At 38.9% G+C, this 18,114-nt stretch overlaps 1 protein-coding gene across 2 annotated transcripts in view; it reads right to left on the reverse strand.

Moving 5' to 3' along the window:
• Positions 1-656: 656 nt before the first annotated feature.
• Rit2 (Ras like without CAAX 2) overlaps positions 657-18,114 on the reverse strand; it is a 325,821-nt gene continuing 308,363 nt past the window's right edge. Inside the window, exon 5 of one of the 2 annotated variants that reach the window (XM_028867099.2) lies at positions 657-2,490. In XM_028867099.2, the coding sequence (XP_028722932.1) occupies positions 2,263-2,490 (228 nt within the window). In that variant the 3' untranslated portion in view covers positions 657-2,262. The remainder of the gene's footprint in view (positions 2,491-18,114) is intronic. The other variant, XM_028867098.2, reaches the window with a different exon arrangement.

Here is an 18,114-nt window from a genome sequence, read left to right on the forward strand (position 1 = left end):
GAAAGTATCATAAAATAAGACCCTTAGAGTCAATGGCAGAGTATTTAAAAGTCAAAGGAAAAATAAAACTCCTAAGCACTTGGTTGTATAGAAAATGTGTCATGTGTAACACATGGACAAGGAAATCACTGGGTTTACAAATAGACAGACTGGTCATGGAGAAAATAGTGCCAATTATTTCCTAAATTGCATTTTCTTGCAAACAGGAGATAGATAGAGGGGCTTAAGGCTCAGGCTCAGGACACAAAGGATGTGCTGGAGGTGAATGAGACAATTTAACAGAATAAAAGAAAAAGATTAGCCATTTGAAACCAAAAAAGGAGAAAGCAAGGACAGATCTGAACTATCAGAAGCTATCATCACATTGGACTTTATTAACATGTATAATTTTTATGTGTCAACTAAATATAAATTTAAATTTATAATGACTTACAGTCTTTATACAATCTTTTTTTTTTTTTTTTTTTTTTTTTTTTGGTTTTTCGAGACAGGGTTTCTTTGTGTAGCTTTGCGCCTTTCCTGGAACTCACTTGGTAGACCAGGCTGGCCTCGAACTCACAGAGATCCGCCTGGCTCTGCCTCCCGAGTGCTGGGATTAAAGGTGTGCGCCACCACCTCCCGGCTACTTACAGTCTTTATACAATCTTAATCAATCTTAATTTTTGTATTTTCTTTCCTTTTTTGATATTTCTTTTTAATGATGTATGCCTTAGAAGAGAAATGTGTAGTGTATTTAATTTTACTAGAATTTCAGGATGAAGAAAACTATAAACAATGTGGCTTGAGAAAAACTCAAAGGGATGTATTTCCAGTTATTATAACAACAAAAGATCAATAACATCAACTTCTTGATCCTAAGAAAAGGATCCTAGTCTAAGTTATAAAATAACCCCAAAATAAAATATTCAGAAAAGCTGAGTTTTATTTCAACAGCTAGGCATTGACAACCTAGATTTCCCCTGTATCTATATACAAGGAATGTGTCTTTTTCCTTTACAAGAATTTATGATTCCAGTATTATTTCAGTGGAGTGAATCTGCCAGGTAAATGTTAAGCTACAGGAAGTCAGGGTCCATGTCTGAATGATTCATTTCTCCAATCTCAGCACTTAGCCAGTTCCAGGAGCATTGTGAGCCAAAGAAGAGAAAGAGAGTGAGTGAGATACTTGTCCCTCAACCCTGCTGTTCCCTAATTTATGATAAAACTGCCCTCAATCCATGAAAATTGTTTTGACAGATTCCATTTTAGGCTTAGCTTTTCAGTTTTCTCTCTTAACACTTGTCCATTATCATTCTTTCCAGTGGTTGCTTTCTGAGCTTGGGTTTAAACAAACTAATTTACACACGGGGAAAATGGGTGAATGGGAGATTTTATTTTACATAATGAACCATTGTAAGACAAATAACAGCAATACTTCCGATGACAGCTTCTTGAACTATTTCTTGGAAAATGAGACAGGGAATTTAATAATATGAATAGAACATTCGGTTTGCAGAGGCTACATCCCTGCAGACAGATGGCTACTATGCAGGTGTAGCAATCCTAAGAGGAATTCATTGAGAGAGTCGAAGGGTCCTGTCTTGGGCCTATGTATCACCAAGTTCATAGTGTTGCTGCCTTCCCACAACAGAAACCACATTCTTTCATCAAAGTAAATTCACTATGATAATTCTTTAAAAGTGTATGGCAGGCTGAGCACTGTGAATATGGAGGACATGTGATTTCCATCCTTTAATGACCCATCAGTTTATATTATCAGCAATTTCTCTAATGCTCATCTACAGAGGACTCAAAAAGAAATACCAAGACTCTTCCACTTAAGAGAAGACCAGGACTTAATCTTTTGCTTTGAACTGTTCCAGCCTCTTCATTATTTACAGATTTGTGAAACTCAAACAACCAGAGTTATCAGGCAACAGCAGATCCCCTAAGCCTTTTATCATCCTAGCTACAAGTTTGCATATTTTCTTTATAACCAGACAGCATACGAAATGAAGCTACTCTTTACAGGAAAATGAGGCAATTGGAATGTTAATTTTATTTGGTAATACATTGTAAAATCTAAATAGCATTATCCAGCTGATTGACAAAATCTATCCAGCTGTTAAAGGCAAAATAAAACTATCTCAAGACCCACAGTTATAGAAGTCTAATTTTTGCCTGCAGGTAGCTATTGAGAGGAGGGGGAAAGGGAAGGAGAGGAACAATTGTCTGGTTGATAAAATCTAGAAAGAGAGATGGGAAGGACACAGAAGTAAAGTATCATGTCATGCTTTCTCTCTTCTTCTTCAGCGAGCTTTTTATCTTCTTCCACAGACTGTCCTTCCTCTTTAATTTCTTTTCCGTTGAGGACAGCATGGATTCCTTCCTGCGAATTTCTCTCACTAAGCCTTGAAAAGCATCATCAATACCAAATCGGAGGGCTGCAGAGGTCTCAAAGAAGGCACAGCTATATTCTCGAGCAAGATTCATGCCTTCTTCTGTAGAGACCTAGGGAGTGAAATAAACAAATAATATTAAAAAGAGAGCGAAGGAAAGGCTTTTCTTCAAAATATATGTTCTCCTTACTCTGGCCTCTGGGTTTCAGCTTTATGAACAAGGGTAAAATGTGAAATTTTACTGTGAAAAAGTTCTAGAAATTTCTGAATTTGAAGGATAAATGAGAAATCTGAATCCCACACAAGAAAAGTGAGTATAACTCAAAGCCAGTTCTTCAATGATCAAAACCTGCATGGTAGCTCAGTGGTCAACAGCACAGGTGTAGGTGAATTCTACTTTAAGTCTCAGCTTAACTGTTTTTTAATTCTGCAAGCATAGGTAACCATAGTGATCATTTGGTGTCAGCTTCCTCTTCTTTTACACCAAAGAGCAGCGCCAACACCACAGATAGCTTGTTAGGCTCTTGCCATCATCTATAGAGTGAGTGTGCTGGGAATATTTCAAGCTCTAAAATGTTGATTCTTACATAATTCAGAGCTCTCATCTAACAGTGCATGATGGACTTTCAAAAACAACATTCTGATGAAGGAATCAGAAAGAAAAACACTGTCGCTGTGATAAATCAGCCTTTCTCCAGCTTAAAGCTTTACACATTATCTGCGGTGTTTAAAATGCTAAGATTTGTACTATTGCACTAAATGTTCTAGAAACTGTAAATGGGCTGAAATCAGACACTTTGCCTCCTTTATCACCCCTTTAGTATCTATCACAGCTCCTGGAGAAAAACGTACCACAGGATGTAGTAGAAGAATTTAGAGATGATCCACCAAATTATTCAAGGTTCGAAAAGTATTAATAGATGTGTGAACATAAATTATGCAGCTATGTTTAAACACTAGGTTATTGCACTCTAGCTGGTTCTGGAATTCCTGCTCAACATTTAGATCTTCCATAAAGCCTTTCGGATTACAGTCTGCGGCCCTAGTAACAAGCCTGGGATGGCTGGGAGTTCCTCCAAGACAGCCCACTTTAGATATGTAGCATAACAACAAAATAAACAAAAACTGTTCTATTGAGTTCCGGCTACAGTCTGTTCCTAATACACTGTCACCACTCTGATAGAAAACAGGTACTCCAAAAGAGGAGATAACTTTACCTACGTCCCAATGGTCAAAAAAAGTGAGAAAATAAAAGGCAACAAGTTAGGTTGTATGGTCAGCTTACACCAAGGCATGGCAAGATGGAGAGGGGACTATTGAAAAACTCCTTATAAAAATTCATAAAAATTAAAATAATAGACTGACACAGTCAGTGTCATAAGTCTCCAATAAAAGACAGATCGTCCAGTCTGTTTTTGTTATGTTTTCTTTCTTGCTATCTTTTTTTTTTAAGGTTGGGAAATAACTTTATTAAGCCTTAAGAAGCTCTGCATATAATTAAACTATAGTACAAGTTTAGATACTATCTAATAATATTTCAATTCCAAAATAAAGTTATAGGTTTAACCATGAAGTTTCCTAACACTTGATTTTAATACATGGCACTAATTTCCTAAAAGTCTGAGGAAACAATATTTACAGGTGGAAATACTTCTGAAAATTTTGTCATCAGATGTGTGTGTGTGTGTGTGTGTGTGTGTGTGTGTGTGTGTGTATCTAGAATCAAAGATATGTGAATAGGAAATGAAGGTTTTATGCTTGAACAGCAGAAATAGAGTACTGAATGCTGAGACTTGGTTTTACAACTGTCAAAGTATGAGATTTGGAAAAGGGAGATGTTGCTTGTTTAAAAATCTGAATTTTAGCCGGGCGGTGGTGGCGCACGCCTTTAATCCCAGCACTTGGGAGGCAGAGCCAGGCGGATCTTTGTGAGTTCGAGGCCAACCTGGGCTACCAAGTGAGTTCCAGGAAAGGTGCAAAGCTACACAGAGAAACCCTGTCTCGAAAAATCAAAAAAAAAAAAAAAAAATCTGAATTTTTTCTTAGGACTGAAGTCAAAATTGTAACTGCCACAGAGGAGATGGGGGGAGGAGCATCCTCCACTTTGATTGTTCATCGGGGTCACAACATTCAGTATCCCAGAGATAGAAAGCACTACACTAAGAACTATAACTATAGGCTATCATGAAGGACGATTAGTTGTTGCTTAATTATGTCTATTGGCCTGATCACCAGGTGTGAACTTATGGGAGTTCACAAAGGTTTCCTAGTGAGATCTGATCTTGCTTTACCCAGAAGGGCTGCATAAGGAGATGGATTGACCATGTACATGGTTACCAGGTGTTTGGAAGCATCTGAACTTGGCTGTGCTGGGTGTGGGGAGTTCTTTTGTTCCACCCCTTGGCATTTCTAAGAGACAGAAGGGGCTGGTGGGTTTTGACCCAGGCCCTCCGGAGGCTGTCCTGTGTTTCTATCTGTCTCTTTCCCCTATATTTCTATTTAAATATTTCTTACTTCTCTCTATTCAAGAGTACCCTGGGGGAAAAAGAAAGGGTGGGTCCCCCATATGAACTGAGCTGCCAGCCTAAGCCTTCACCACACAAAGATGTTCCTGTAATGGTTCATCACAAACCCAGCATTCTTCATCTTCATGGAAAAGCCCCATCTTTCACTGAATTCCCCTTTCCTTCCTTTCATGGGTTTCTGGACTTTGTTTTTCTTCAAGTTTGTGTTTTGCTCCAGTTGCTACATAAGTGGTTTTGATTTTTAAATTGACAGAAGCAGTAGGACTCCCAACCATCCTGACTCCAACTGTCTCACTTTCGTCTCGATGACAGGCACTGCTTGATGTGTGCACATCAGGTTATGTGGTGTCCTTATATTGTACTTCAATTGATCAAAAAGACATCACGTCATTTGGAGAAAAAAAAAATCTCCTTAGTAATTCATGCTTCTTGCCTCCATAGAAAGGTTTAGTGTGGAAGATGATGTTTACACTATAACCTGTTTAGGGGCAATTAACATTGCATTCCCCTCTAATTCCTCTCAGGGCACTCTCAGGACAGACTTTCCATAGCCATCGAGAATGTAAGAATGTAATGGTCACCATAGTCTAGACATGAGACTGATCAGACATGGGACTAAATCAGACATGGGACTAAATCAGACATGGGACTAAATCAGACATGGGACTGATTTAGTCCAGATCTGAGCATTGAATTGTATCTTCCTGTTGAAACACTAAACATAAAAGACTGGGCTGGCCGGGCGGTGGTGGCGCACGCCTTTAATCCCAGCACTCAGGAGGCAGAGGCAGGCGGATCTCTGTGAGTTCGAGGCCAGCCTGGGCTACCGAGTGAGTCCCAGGAAAGGCGCAAAGCTACACAGAGAAACCCTGTCTCGAAAAATAAAAAAAAAAAAAAAAAAAAAAAAAAAAAAAAGACTGGGCTGATAGATGATGGGGACTTGCTCATTTACAAATGTTACACTATTCTAAGAAACCCAGGGAGTTGTCCCTTTTGTAGCTACTCTGTTTTCTTTAGTACCTTGGGCAACTTCCAGTAACATGGAAAAATCTCACGCAAAATAGGATTGAATGGCTTTGGGCCACCAGCCGTTTTCCTCCTGAGCATTCTCCCTCCCTAACATTTCACAACCTGAACCACTAAATCCCTGGGATCTTCAAGACCTGGATGTGCAAAACATCTGTATACATTTCTAAAAGATATTTTCTTTAAAGGATAAGTGTTGGAAGAACATCTTCCTAAGGTCCATTCAGAGCCTAGCTTGTGCATGATAAAGTCCTTGTGTTCCCCCACTGGCCCCACTTACCTATTTTCATTTCTGTTGTCATGTGAATTAAAAAAAAAAAATCATCATTTGTTGTTTTGGACATGGAGGAATTCAGTGATTCTGAGTTGTCTGGGTGCTGTAAGGCTATTTCCTGAACTGCCATATGTGAAGATGAAGGCAGATCCAGAAGAAGCAATTAAGCACTTTGAGGATGAGCCACTTTGGTGGAATTCACCAGCATGAGAGAACATATCCTTACTGCTAGAGTAAGGGAGATGTGGGACTGTCTGGACACAAGGTGACATGGCTGAGAAGAGTTAGGCTGCTGCTAGGTGGTTACTTTCCTACGCCTGCACTACCTGATGCTGGAGTCTGGTGAAGTCCCAAGGTAGCTAACACAGCTCCAACAAGTAGGGAAGATGAATGCTGCTCTGACTCATATGACTAAGCAGGTTCTAAAGGTAAGAGTCTGGGAAGGCATAGTGCTAACTACAGGTTTCCAGGGACTAGGTTCATACTTTGCAACTATAGGATTACTAGCACTTACAACTCCACCATGTGTTGCTTTGCATTACTCTGGTTCTGAGCAACCTGCAGCCACAGAGTGCTGAGTTTAATTGACTCTAGGATGCTACTTGCTGTGTCCTTAAGGGTTTCCACATTCTTTCTCTGTTTATCATCTTTACAATTTGAAATTTGGCATCAAAAATCAAAATTTTAGATAATGTTAGCAGTCATGCCAAATGGACAGGGGGAAAGCCCAGAAGGCTTCAACTCAAGAATTTGAAAAAAGAGCAAAGAAAGAGAAGGGGGAAATGATGCAATTATACTTTCAAAAATTTAAACCATTATTTAAAAAAAATTAAAGAAGATTTTTACAAAAAAGTAATAGGTAAGCATAAGACTCTACAAGCTTCTTATCAACATCTTGGGCACTGAGAACAAGACCTTATTCCAAATGTCTTTAAGCTGCCTGCAAGAGAGTCCCTCTCCTCACCCCTGACACACAGGATAGCCCCTCTCCCCACCCCTGACACACAGGAGAGCCCCTCTCCCCACCCCTGACACACAGGAGAGTCCTTCTCCCCATCCCTGACACACAGGAGAGTCCCTCTCCCCACCCCTAACTGTCTGCTTCAGGCATACATTCCAGCCAGTGGTGCAGTACCTGGGATACCTGCTCCCTCTGTTTTCTTTTCTTTTTTCTATAAACTTTATTATTAAAAAAAAACTTACAAATTAACAAAACATCACACACCCAAATTAACTAGACTCAAAGTATATACAAGTCAACAAATATCTTCTATACAATTAGAATAGGCATTTGGAATGAAAGCCATGAAACTTCACATTAAATTATACATTAGCAGTATCAAATATGTTTTGTGAACATATTTTCTGTTTTCTTTAATCTCCTGCATGTGCAATACATTGCAAGGAACGAGATTTAAATTTATATGAAAAAGCTGATATGACATAAACATCAGATAAAGTGGACACTATATAAAAGAGTATTACTAGAATATAAGGGAAATGTTTTATAATGATAAAAATCAATCCACTGGAAGGATAATATATGTATAAACTTGTTTCAGCTAAAAAAAAAACCTTCAATTTATAAGCGAAAGAGCTGACATTACTAAAATCCACAATGTTACTTGAGATTCTTAACATGCAGCTCTTGGCAGCTGAAAGAACAAGACAGAAAAAGTCAGTAAGAATATAGATTTTGAGCAAAGTAATGAAAATACTTGCTATAACTTTCAAGATTTCAGGCTATACCCGATGCCACAAATAGTTATATTATTTTCAAGTAAACATCAGATTCCATGTTAAACCAGATCTGAAAATACTGCAATGAATAAACACCACAGCATATTCCCAAACAAATAGAACTGAGCTAGAAATAAATGAAAAGGATAACTAAGGAGTCTCCAAATATTTGTGAAAAATATATCTCCATGTAGGTGAAAGTGAAATTACATTAAAATTACAGAATATTTGTTACTGAATTATGAAATGAAATGCTACATATGAAAATTTGTAGGATTAACTAAATCTATATTCATATGCTATTCATATCAGTGTATTCATGCTTTGGAGAAGTATAAACAGGTGAGTGTAATGATTGAAGTATTTACTCAACAAATTATCTCCATAGGACATACTTAAATCACAAGACATATAGTATAATACTGAACAGTGACCAAGAACCTAGATGAAGTTCAGCAATTAAATAGGGTTGTAATGTGTTCTTGGGGTAGCATTCCAAATGAGTGATGAGTTGGAGGTGCTGTCCTTGGTGCCCTGATACATAATTCACTATGAATAATTTAATATTTTATTAATTCCTTGAGAATATTTTTGAGTAAAATGTATGGGAGTTAGTAATTATTTCTACTAGCAATTAAAGGCAATTTTGGCAGGGAAGAGTCAAAATGGAATAGAAAAGTCTATAGTTCAAATTGATACTTTTTATATCCTTAAATTTATGTTTATGTATATATGGGTTAACAACATATTTCCATATATACATTATCTATATAAGCAGATTTATGAGATGTTTTGTAATCATAAAAATCACAAGTAAACCAATACAAATCTCAAAATTCATTTACAAGTCAAATGTAAATAAATACCTCACACACCAAAATAAACCATACCCCAAAACCTGAACAACCAGAAGAATTTCTGTTTAGTTAAACAAAGTTTTAAGCTTTGGGTTGCAACAGGCTTGCTTTGGGGCCACTAATCAGTTCCCAAATCATGACACAGAGACTTATTATTGATTATAAATGCACAGCATTATCTTAGGCTCATTCCACTAGCTCTTATAGCTTAATTTTACTTTTTTCTCTTCATCTATGTGTCTGTCTGTCTGGCAACTGCCAGACATCTCCCTTTTTTCTTCCTCATTCTCTCTTCTCTCCTTCTCTCCTCTCTACTTATTCTCTCTGCCCACCAGCCCCACCTATCCCTCTACTGCCTAGCTATTGGCTGTTCAGCCTCTTATTAGACCAATGCAGCACAAACAAATGTAACAATCTTTGCCTAGTTAAAGTAATATTCCACAGCCTTCAGTATTGAGTATATTTTATTTATTTACAAATTTATAATAAAGTTTATAAAATTTTTAAAGTCTATGGCAAAACTCAAGTTCATCTAAAATAAAACAAGAAAACACATTCCACACACATGTTATTAGACTCAAACACAGCAAAACAGCACCATAAATGGGAATGTACGTTGGTATAGACTAAGGTAAACTCAAACTTTCACATTTTTACCACTCAGCCAGTGATGCATGAATGGTATATCTCCCACTTACAAACAAGCGTTCACCTTTGGGTTAGTTACTAGAACATGAATTCTGAGTGATCTAATTGAGTCTCACAGTAATTTCCACATTTATAGTAAAATCTAAATGGAAATGAAACACTAACATATGTATCTTTTCTTATACATCTTTTTAAAATTCCAATTAGATCAGTGACCTGAAGAGCTCACTTTTACAAAAAGGAAATTAAAGTGAAGACACACTTGAAAAAATTTCCATGATTCAGTCATGTTCTTATATTAAAACTATGAAACCACATTTCCATCATCCTTACCTTCAAGCTTTAAATTTATGTACTAAAAATGTATTGGGGAACTTATTCCCAAACATACCTGAAGAAAAAAATTCCATCAAATATTGGGGTTCTATAGTTAGTAATTATTGGTGGTGTGAAGAAGGTAATTATGGCCACAGTATTACTGGAAATAACACTTAGGGAACTTGCCATTTAGTAATTGTGGTCAGCTTTGGTCAGAACCCAAGAATAGACAAGTAACAGCTTCCCTGTTTAGATCCAAAGAACAAAGAGGCACTTTCCTGGTATATCATCTGCTAGAAGAAAGAATATTTTGTCTTACAATTAAATTTTCAGAAAACACAGCACTGACAAGGAGAATGAATGTTGTGTTTTGAGGGCTGGGGGCAAGACTTGGCGAACTAGTGTGACAAGGAACAACCCCTCAGTCACAAAGAAAAGGTGTAAGAACTAATGTGCCATCAGGAAGCCTCGGGGAGACGGCCAGGGTAATAAAAGAGAAAATTGTTTCATATAAGTAATAGAAGATTTCAAAAACCTAGGGGAGCCATGCTCCATCAGCTGGAGGAGGCCTTGGCACACAGCTGGGAGGCGGAGAGACCACTGCTGCACAGGGAGCAGAGCTGGCGCCAGACTAGCCAGCTGCTGGTGCACGCGGGAGCAGAGATCTGCTGACTGGAGGAGCTTCCCGGCTCTTTACATCTGTTCTCCTTTTCACATTAGCTTAGTGAATGCAAAATAGAACGTAATAAATTGAATGATAGTGAAGGTTATTATGGTAATAGTAGTGCCTAGTAAGCTTTATAACTCTTAATAGCACAAAAGGAAACTGGTCCCAACTACTATGATTGCAAACGTTGAATGGGGAGAGGTCAGCAGACGGGTGGCTCATTTTCTCCAAGCAGAAGCACTGCTAGCTAAGTGTCTCCTGGGTGAAGCCCATCCCACAGGGTTACAATGGATGCAATGCTTAGTGTATGGAGCGACCTCTGGAATTTTACATATATATATATAATTGTTATGTCTGTTTCCCTCCACTTTCATCCATGGAGCTATTAAATTTCCCCTTACATCCCACATCATCAATGCATCAGGAATCACACTTTTCTGAGTAAGTAGGCACTAAAGCATCTCATGTTTGGGTTTGAAAACAAATCAGCCCAAAACTTAGACTTTCCCATTTTCCTTAGTAACATTTAAGCTTCCAAAAATTTATTTCATCTTATATGTATTACTGTTTAGACTACATGTGCTTATGCGCATCATGAGTGTGACTGGTGCCTGTGGAGACCAGAAGAGCATGTCACATCCCCTGGATCTAGAGTTACAGTTCATTGTGTGGCACCATGTGTGTGCTGGAAACCCTAACCTGGGTCCTCTGAAAGAGCAGCAAGTGCTTTTAAGTGCTGAGCTGTAGTGGGTAGCTATTCCAGCTTAGTTCTGGAAGTTCCAACCCCCATTGAGACTCTGGCAACTGTCACGCCTATGAGGCGGGGCCAAGGGAGGTGTCTGGAGACCTGAGACCTGGATGGGCAAGCGCTCTCTCTGTTCCTGGACCCTGGACGGTGGAGGTTGACTGAGCAGAGCTCCAGAGAACACCGCTGGATTGCGATACACCTTCCCCAGACCCCCGCAACCTATCTATTCTTTGTTTTGTAATAATCTGAGTGGCCTTGCAGATTTTCATGACCAGTTCCAATGAAAATAATTTGGATAAATTTAGTCTGATTTATTTATTTAATTTTATCTGAGATCTTTGTTTTGATATTTTCTACTCCATCCAAACCATCTTGTTTTTATTCTTCCTCGAAACCTGTTATCCACGAGGGAAGCATATGGCCCCACATATTGTTTGTTTGTTCCAAAGTGTCTTTGAAGGAAGACTTGGTTCCCAGGACCTGCATAAATGCTAAAATCTTAGGATGCTCAAGTCCACTTTAGGAAATAGTTACGAGAAAAGATCTACTTGTTCAGAATAGGTGTGCTTTTTTTTTTTCTCCTAGATTTTGGATTCGCGGTTTCTTGAATCCGTTGATAAAGAGCCCATAGGTCAGAAGTGGCTTTAATTTATCAACCAAGTGTTGTCCTCAAGCGAGCTGAGCCACAAGCATGCAGCTGGCAGAAGTCCTCAAATATTTACTCCTGGTGATAGTAGTGATGACACCCATAAGCTGTTGTTAGTGACTCATGGTCAACTCTGATGGTCAGCTCAGTCCATTAAACTGTAGTTCCAAAGGCCAAGATGTGATTTCCAAATGATTTTTTTTATTAAAGTATAGACAGCATACTGACAAAGTCTCCCCCCAGTGGGTGAAGAGGTAAAAATTGCAGAGCCCAGCAACCACAGCTGAGAGCTCTTGGAGAGTTACTTAGGCTTCCTGTGTTTTTGTTTACTTATTTACAGAAACCCACTCAATAGACGTGGTGAAAGAATCCAGGGAAGTATTTTAGGTAAACACTTTACAGGCTTCCTGGCATAGTATTCACATACAGTAAGTAGGACTGTAACTTTTCTGATATTTTTGAAGATGAGTAGAAACACTCTTCATCTTTGGGTTGCATTTTTGCCCTGTGGAAAGTTCTTCTACTTCTCATCATTGTTGCAGAATATTTGTTTACAATGTAAAGATGTGTCTCTGTCCTGGGTGCCTTCTGATTAGTTTAATAGAGAGCTGAATGGCCAACAGCTAGGCAGGAGAGAATAGGTGGAACTTCCAGACACAGAGAGAGATACCAGGAGGAGGAATGTAGGTTTGACATTTCACCAGCAGACTCGGAACAAGTTGGGCAAGCCGTACTGAGGAAAGGCAAAGCCATGTGGCAGAATGTAAATTAAATAAAAGCAGGTTAAATTTAAGTTATAAGAGCTAGTGGCCTATGCTAATGGCCAAGTTTTCATAATTAATAACAAGTCTCTGTATTAGTATTTGGGGACTGGCAATCCAAAGATAGTCTGACAAGAAAGCTTGCTACACATCATGACCAGCAAAACTATGAGAGGTGGTTCCTCAGCACAGCAAGCCTTTTAGTCCCACTACTATGCCCTCCTTTACTCCTAGCACAGATTCATCCAGGCCCAGAGTGACCCTCCTGCCTTCAGGTGTCTCAGGTGTAATTTCCCGTTTGTCATGTGCTCCTCTCAGCTTCCCTGTCGCCTAATTTCTTCATGTCACCTGAGTGAACACCCCATGTTCTCAGGGGTCTTCATGAACATTCCTGAAATATCACCCCACTCCTCTGCCTCATTTCTTCATGGGCACTTGGTTGCTTTCAGAGATAACTTTACATATTTACTAATTTACTTATTTTCTGTCTCTCTGCGATACATAGAAGGGTAGCTAAAAGTTTTCCTGTGCCCGCCTGGCTCCCACGGCCTCGTGGTCTCGAAACCGCTCAGACCCAAATGAACACACAGAGTCTTATATTAATTACGAGCTGTATGGCCTACTGGCTCAGGCTTCTCACTAGCTAGATCTTACATCTTAAATTAACCCATTTCTAGAAATCCATGCTTTGCCATGTGGCCGTGGCTCACTGGTATCTTTACATCTTGCTTCTCATAGCGACAGCTGGCAGCCTCTCCTCTGTTCTGCCTTTCTCCTTCCTCCTCTCTAGTTAGAATGTCCCGCCTAACCCTACTCTGCCTCACCATTGCCCAAACAGCTTTATTTATCAACCAATCAGAGCAACATATTTTCACAGCATACAAAAAGACATTCCCCCATCATAGAAGCCTAGTTACTCCCACAGAGTCTTTTTATTGTTGTCTCGGTCACCACTGTACCTCATCCCAGCCTCGTGAATGACACTTGTAAGTAGGGCATATTTACATAATGACACCACTACTCCTAAGCCATGTGACTGCAGCCAGGATCACAACTGATTTGGGCTGCTTGGAAAAGGAAAAGGAAACGTAAGATCACTACCACCCTCCCAGGAAACTGTGATGTCATTTGCAAGTGTGTCCTCCAGCTTTGTTTTAGCTGTGGTTCTCAACTCTCTCTCTCTAAAAACAAAAAGCAGAGAGCCTTCATCTGGGACCAAAATTGAAACTAGCAATTATCCCCTAGATAGGTAGGGGAGAGGGTCAGGGAAAGGACTAACAATGGGGAATGAAGAAATAAAAACGGGACTTTCGTTGATCACCAGGAAGGGAGTGAACAAGAACAACACAAATTAGTGTGAGTGCCCAAGCTATTTAGCACCTTCTGAAAATCTTGGAACCCAACTGAGAAATTTTAAAAAAGAATTCTTGTTACTTTTTGTGAACATACACTGTACAACAAGATGCAATGGGCTTTCTCTCTCCTGGTGCTCCAGAGTGGTATTGATTGAAGCAGGACATAATAAATTAAATGGGGCAGCCAGGGCTTCGGAGGCCCAGGATGGTAATGGCTCCAGGGTGAAGGTTTGGGACTGCTTTGTAAGGAGACATTTGAAGTCTCCAAGGCCTTGTGCTTTTCATCTAAAAGAACTGTGCAGAGCTGGGGGAAAGGTTGCCATGGCAGCCAACAGTTGCTACAAAGGGAGAGAAGGGAAGGTTAATGCTAAACATTTTGCTAACAGTGATGACGTCTAGCTTTTTCTTTGAAATTTTCCTCTAAAGATTTAGAAAAGGTATTGTTAAAATTATAAATCAATAGACTTAGTCAGTATATGTACTCTCTATGTGGTAATATATACATGAAGAGATATGCATATGTGTTCATATTGCTATGATATTTCTTTGTACCATATATTAAATGTATACATTTAATAAATGAAAATGTACATTTGATACATATTAAATCAATGGTTTGCCAAAACTTTCAGTGAATTAATATGAATAGATCAGTTTTTTCAAGCATTCCCAGAATTTATTCCTTAAGCATCAAAAATATATTAATGGTTAATTTACTACATTAATAAATTTCTATTACACAAAATATAAAGAAGGAAATTATACTACTCATAACACATATAACTATTATAATTAAGTAATAAATTGTGTGACTGTATAATGTCTACTCCCTGCAGAATACAAGAAAAGAGAGCAAGGAACACTACATTTCCTATAAAGCCTCAGTACTTTACAAATAGAGCTGTGCAAAACAAGTATCTTTACTATCTCTTCCCGGAATAGATGAATAAGTGGACAGAAAGATGACCAAAGGTGAACCAACCTACTTTTATGACAGTGACTCCTGTGAATTAGAAAATTCAGAAGCTGAGATTGTATTTGAATTGATGAAGATTTTAAGTTATTTCCAATAAAATGTGCATGCAATCAATTTCAAGCATCACAAATATATAGTCACATATAATTTTGTGACAGAAGATGTGCCCTGCAAAAATCCCTGGACAGTGTGAAAGAAACACAGGGTTACCATGATTGCTTGAGTAGAGTCTACAGATCAAAGTGGCAGATGACCCTCAGAGGTTCAAAGGAAAGCTCTAGGATTCACAATTCTGTCACAGATTGTTTGTACTCACTATTGGCCTATGTATCATTTGGGGTCATGTTTAGAAAAGGCATGCTGTGAAAAGGAGTATGAAATTGAACCAAGCAAGTTTGATGCTTTTCAATCTTGGAATGTATGGAAGAGCTGCTGCTCATTCTGTGACCTTACACACAGAGACTTGAGAATATTTTGAATGAGCTGTATGCCTGTGCCTGCCGACACCACTATATATTTAAGGCCCAAGCTCAGCAGAGCCATCGATGCTCTTGTCAATCATTTTACTTGTAAGTAGCTGGAATTCTTTACTATGTCTCATTTAGGTTTTCAGAATCTGCACTTCTTGTCTATATCTCTGACCTCACCCTCATTTTCAGCAGATCCTCACCCTAGTGAAGAAATAGAAGCATCCAAAACTAATAGCTCTAAGACTAAGACTGCAGACTGGCACCTGAAAATTCATCTGCATTATTATACATCTTGTCTTATGCCTTTCATTCAGCCTTGGAGAAAAGGAGGCTGCTGATTTCTGTCAAGGAGAGAACCTCCATCTGGGATCCAAATCTCTTTGATATCTACTTTAGTTCTGCACCATTAGGTACCCTTCTGTGTTCAACATTTTCATCCCTGTCTCTGGTAGCTTTACTGTACAATTAAAAAGAAAGACACGTTTCATTTGAGTTCAGTTCTGGTTACTTTCATATACCTGTCATTCTATTCACCATCAAATGCTGATTAATCAGGAAAATATTTCTTTGAAGTTATAAGCAGAAAGGATGAGACTGGAAAAGCGGTGGGGAAAAGAGTGGCCAATTTCAAAACAAAGTATGTTGTATATCATACCAGCTTCCCTCAGTCAGGTCTGGTTTGAACATTAGTACTAACAGCCTATGTTATTACTCTCCTCTTAACATGACTTGCAAAAGCATTGTATTGAAAACATGTGACATCCATCCTCACTGACAATTTTCACATTTCCATGACATTTTACCATATGCAAAACTCCCCCATTGAGTTTGCTATCTCTTTATTTCTTAATTTTATAAGCTCTTTCTGGGTATCGTTCTCAATAGTCTGTCTGAATTTCCCGATGCCTTAATCTTCACTCATTCTTCTCATAATGTTGTGTCCATTATTCTACCTGTGATCTTCATTGTTTCTTTTCTCTCTTGTTGTTTTTCCTCTCATACAGTCTTAGTCAGTTCCATACATAGAGTCATCCTCAGAATGTTCACAAGTTTCAGACTGGTGTCTTCAAGTCTTGCCTAATAGCTCAAGTATAAAGTTTTATGTACAACCTTCAGATGAGGAATCCCTTTGGAAGTCCCCACAATTCCTTCAGTATGGCCAGTAATCCAAATGAAACTCTTTGAAACACTTGTATATTCCTCTGCTTAATCAAATCAATCCTTCTTCTGTCTAGAGATTTTATAAAATTAATGCAAATATTTTGAGTTCCAATTAATTAATTTTGTGATTCCTCATTGTCAGAAATATCATGGAGAATATTTAATAATTATATACAATAGTATCATTATCATTATAGCTATGAATATAGAAAAACCATATTTGAATAAGTAACTTTGGTTCTAAAACTTAAATTCCCTATTCTTTAATAATAACATATTATTAAATAATAAATATTATTTACCAGTAATATAGCATTTCTTTCAGAAGACTCTTACATAAATTATAGAATATTGTGTAATAACATGGTTAGTAACCTTCCTATGGCCTCCAAACTTCTTAATAGATAAGTGCAGTGGTATTCCTGCTGAGCTCCTGGCTAGGCTCCAGAGAGCAGCACCTAGCCCTAATCCTTCCTTTGTTTAACCACACCTTTTGTTTTTCTTACCTTTTGTTTCTCTTATCACCCTATGTAAATCTTGTCTGAGAGTCAAGGATCAGAAAGTCCCTCAAGGATCAAAGGCCTATGCAAAACTTGATCTAGGAAACCTGTTAATTCCAGTACTTTGCACCTGACATTTGGTCTCTGGGAGCTCCTTTTAGGGTGCTTTGAAGGTATGGAAATTGACTAAACTGTAAAAAAGAGTAAATAAAACTGCCCTAGGTGAAGGGTTAGTGCTTCAGTCCTTCCAGGCTGGACACACACACACACACACACACACACACACACACACACACACACCCCGCCTGCAGCCATGATAGGTTAGATTCATTCTTTTTTTTTAATTTTAAAATTTAATTTAATTTTACATATCAGCCACGGATTCCCCTGTTCTCCCTCCTCCCACGCCCCACTCTCCCCCAACCCACCCCCCATTCCCATCTCCTCCAGGGCAAGGTCTCCCCTGGGGATTCAGCTCAACCTGGTAGATTCAGTCCAGGCAGGTCCAGTTCCCTCCTCCCAGGCTGAGCAAAGTGTCCCTGCATAGGCCCCAGGTTCCAAACAGCCAGCTCATGCACTGAGGACATGTCCCAGTCTCACTGCCTGGGTGCCTCCCAAACAGTCCAAGCTAATCAACTGTCTCACTTATCCAGAGGGCCTGATCCAGTTGGGGGCTCCTCAGCTATTGGTTCATAGTTCATGAGATAGGAATGGGGGGTGGGATGGGGGAAGGGGGGGGGAGAACAAGGGAATCCGTGGCTGATATGTAAAATGAAAATAAACTATAAAATTTAAAAAAAAGGAAAATCTTCATCAACCCCACATCTGACAGAGGGTTGATATCCAGAATATATAAAGAACTCAAGAAATTAGACATCAAAATGCCCAACAGTCCAATTAAGAAATGGGCGCCGGGCGGTGGTGGCGCACGCCTTTAATCCCAGCACTTGGGAGGCAGAGCCAGGCAGATCTCTGTGAGTTCGAGGCCAGCCTGGACTACCAAGTGAGTTCCAGGAATGGCGCAAAGCTACACAGAGAAACCCTGTCTCAAAAAACCAAAAAAA

Source organism: Peromyscus leucopus, chromosome 19 (assembly GCF_004664715.2).
Source record: "Peromyscus leucopus breed LL Stock chromosome 19, UCI_PerLeu_2.1, whole genome shotgun sequence".
In the NCBI taxonomy this organism is placed as follows: domain Eukaryota; kingdom Metazoa; phylum Chordata; class Mammalia; order Rodentia; family Cricetidae; genus Peromyscus; species Peromyscus leucopus.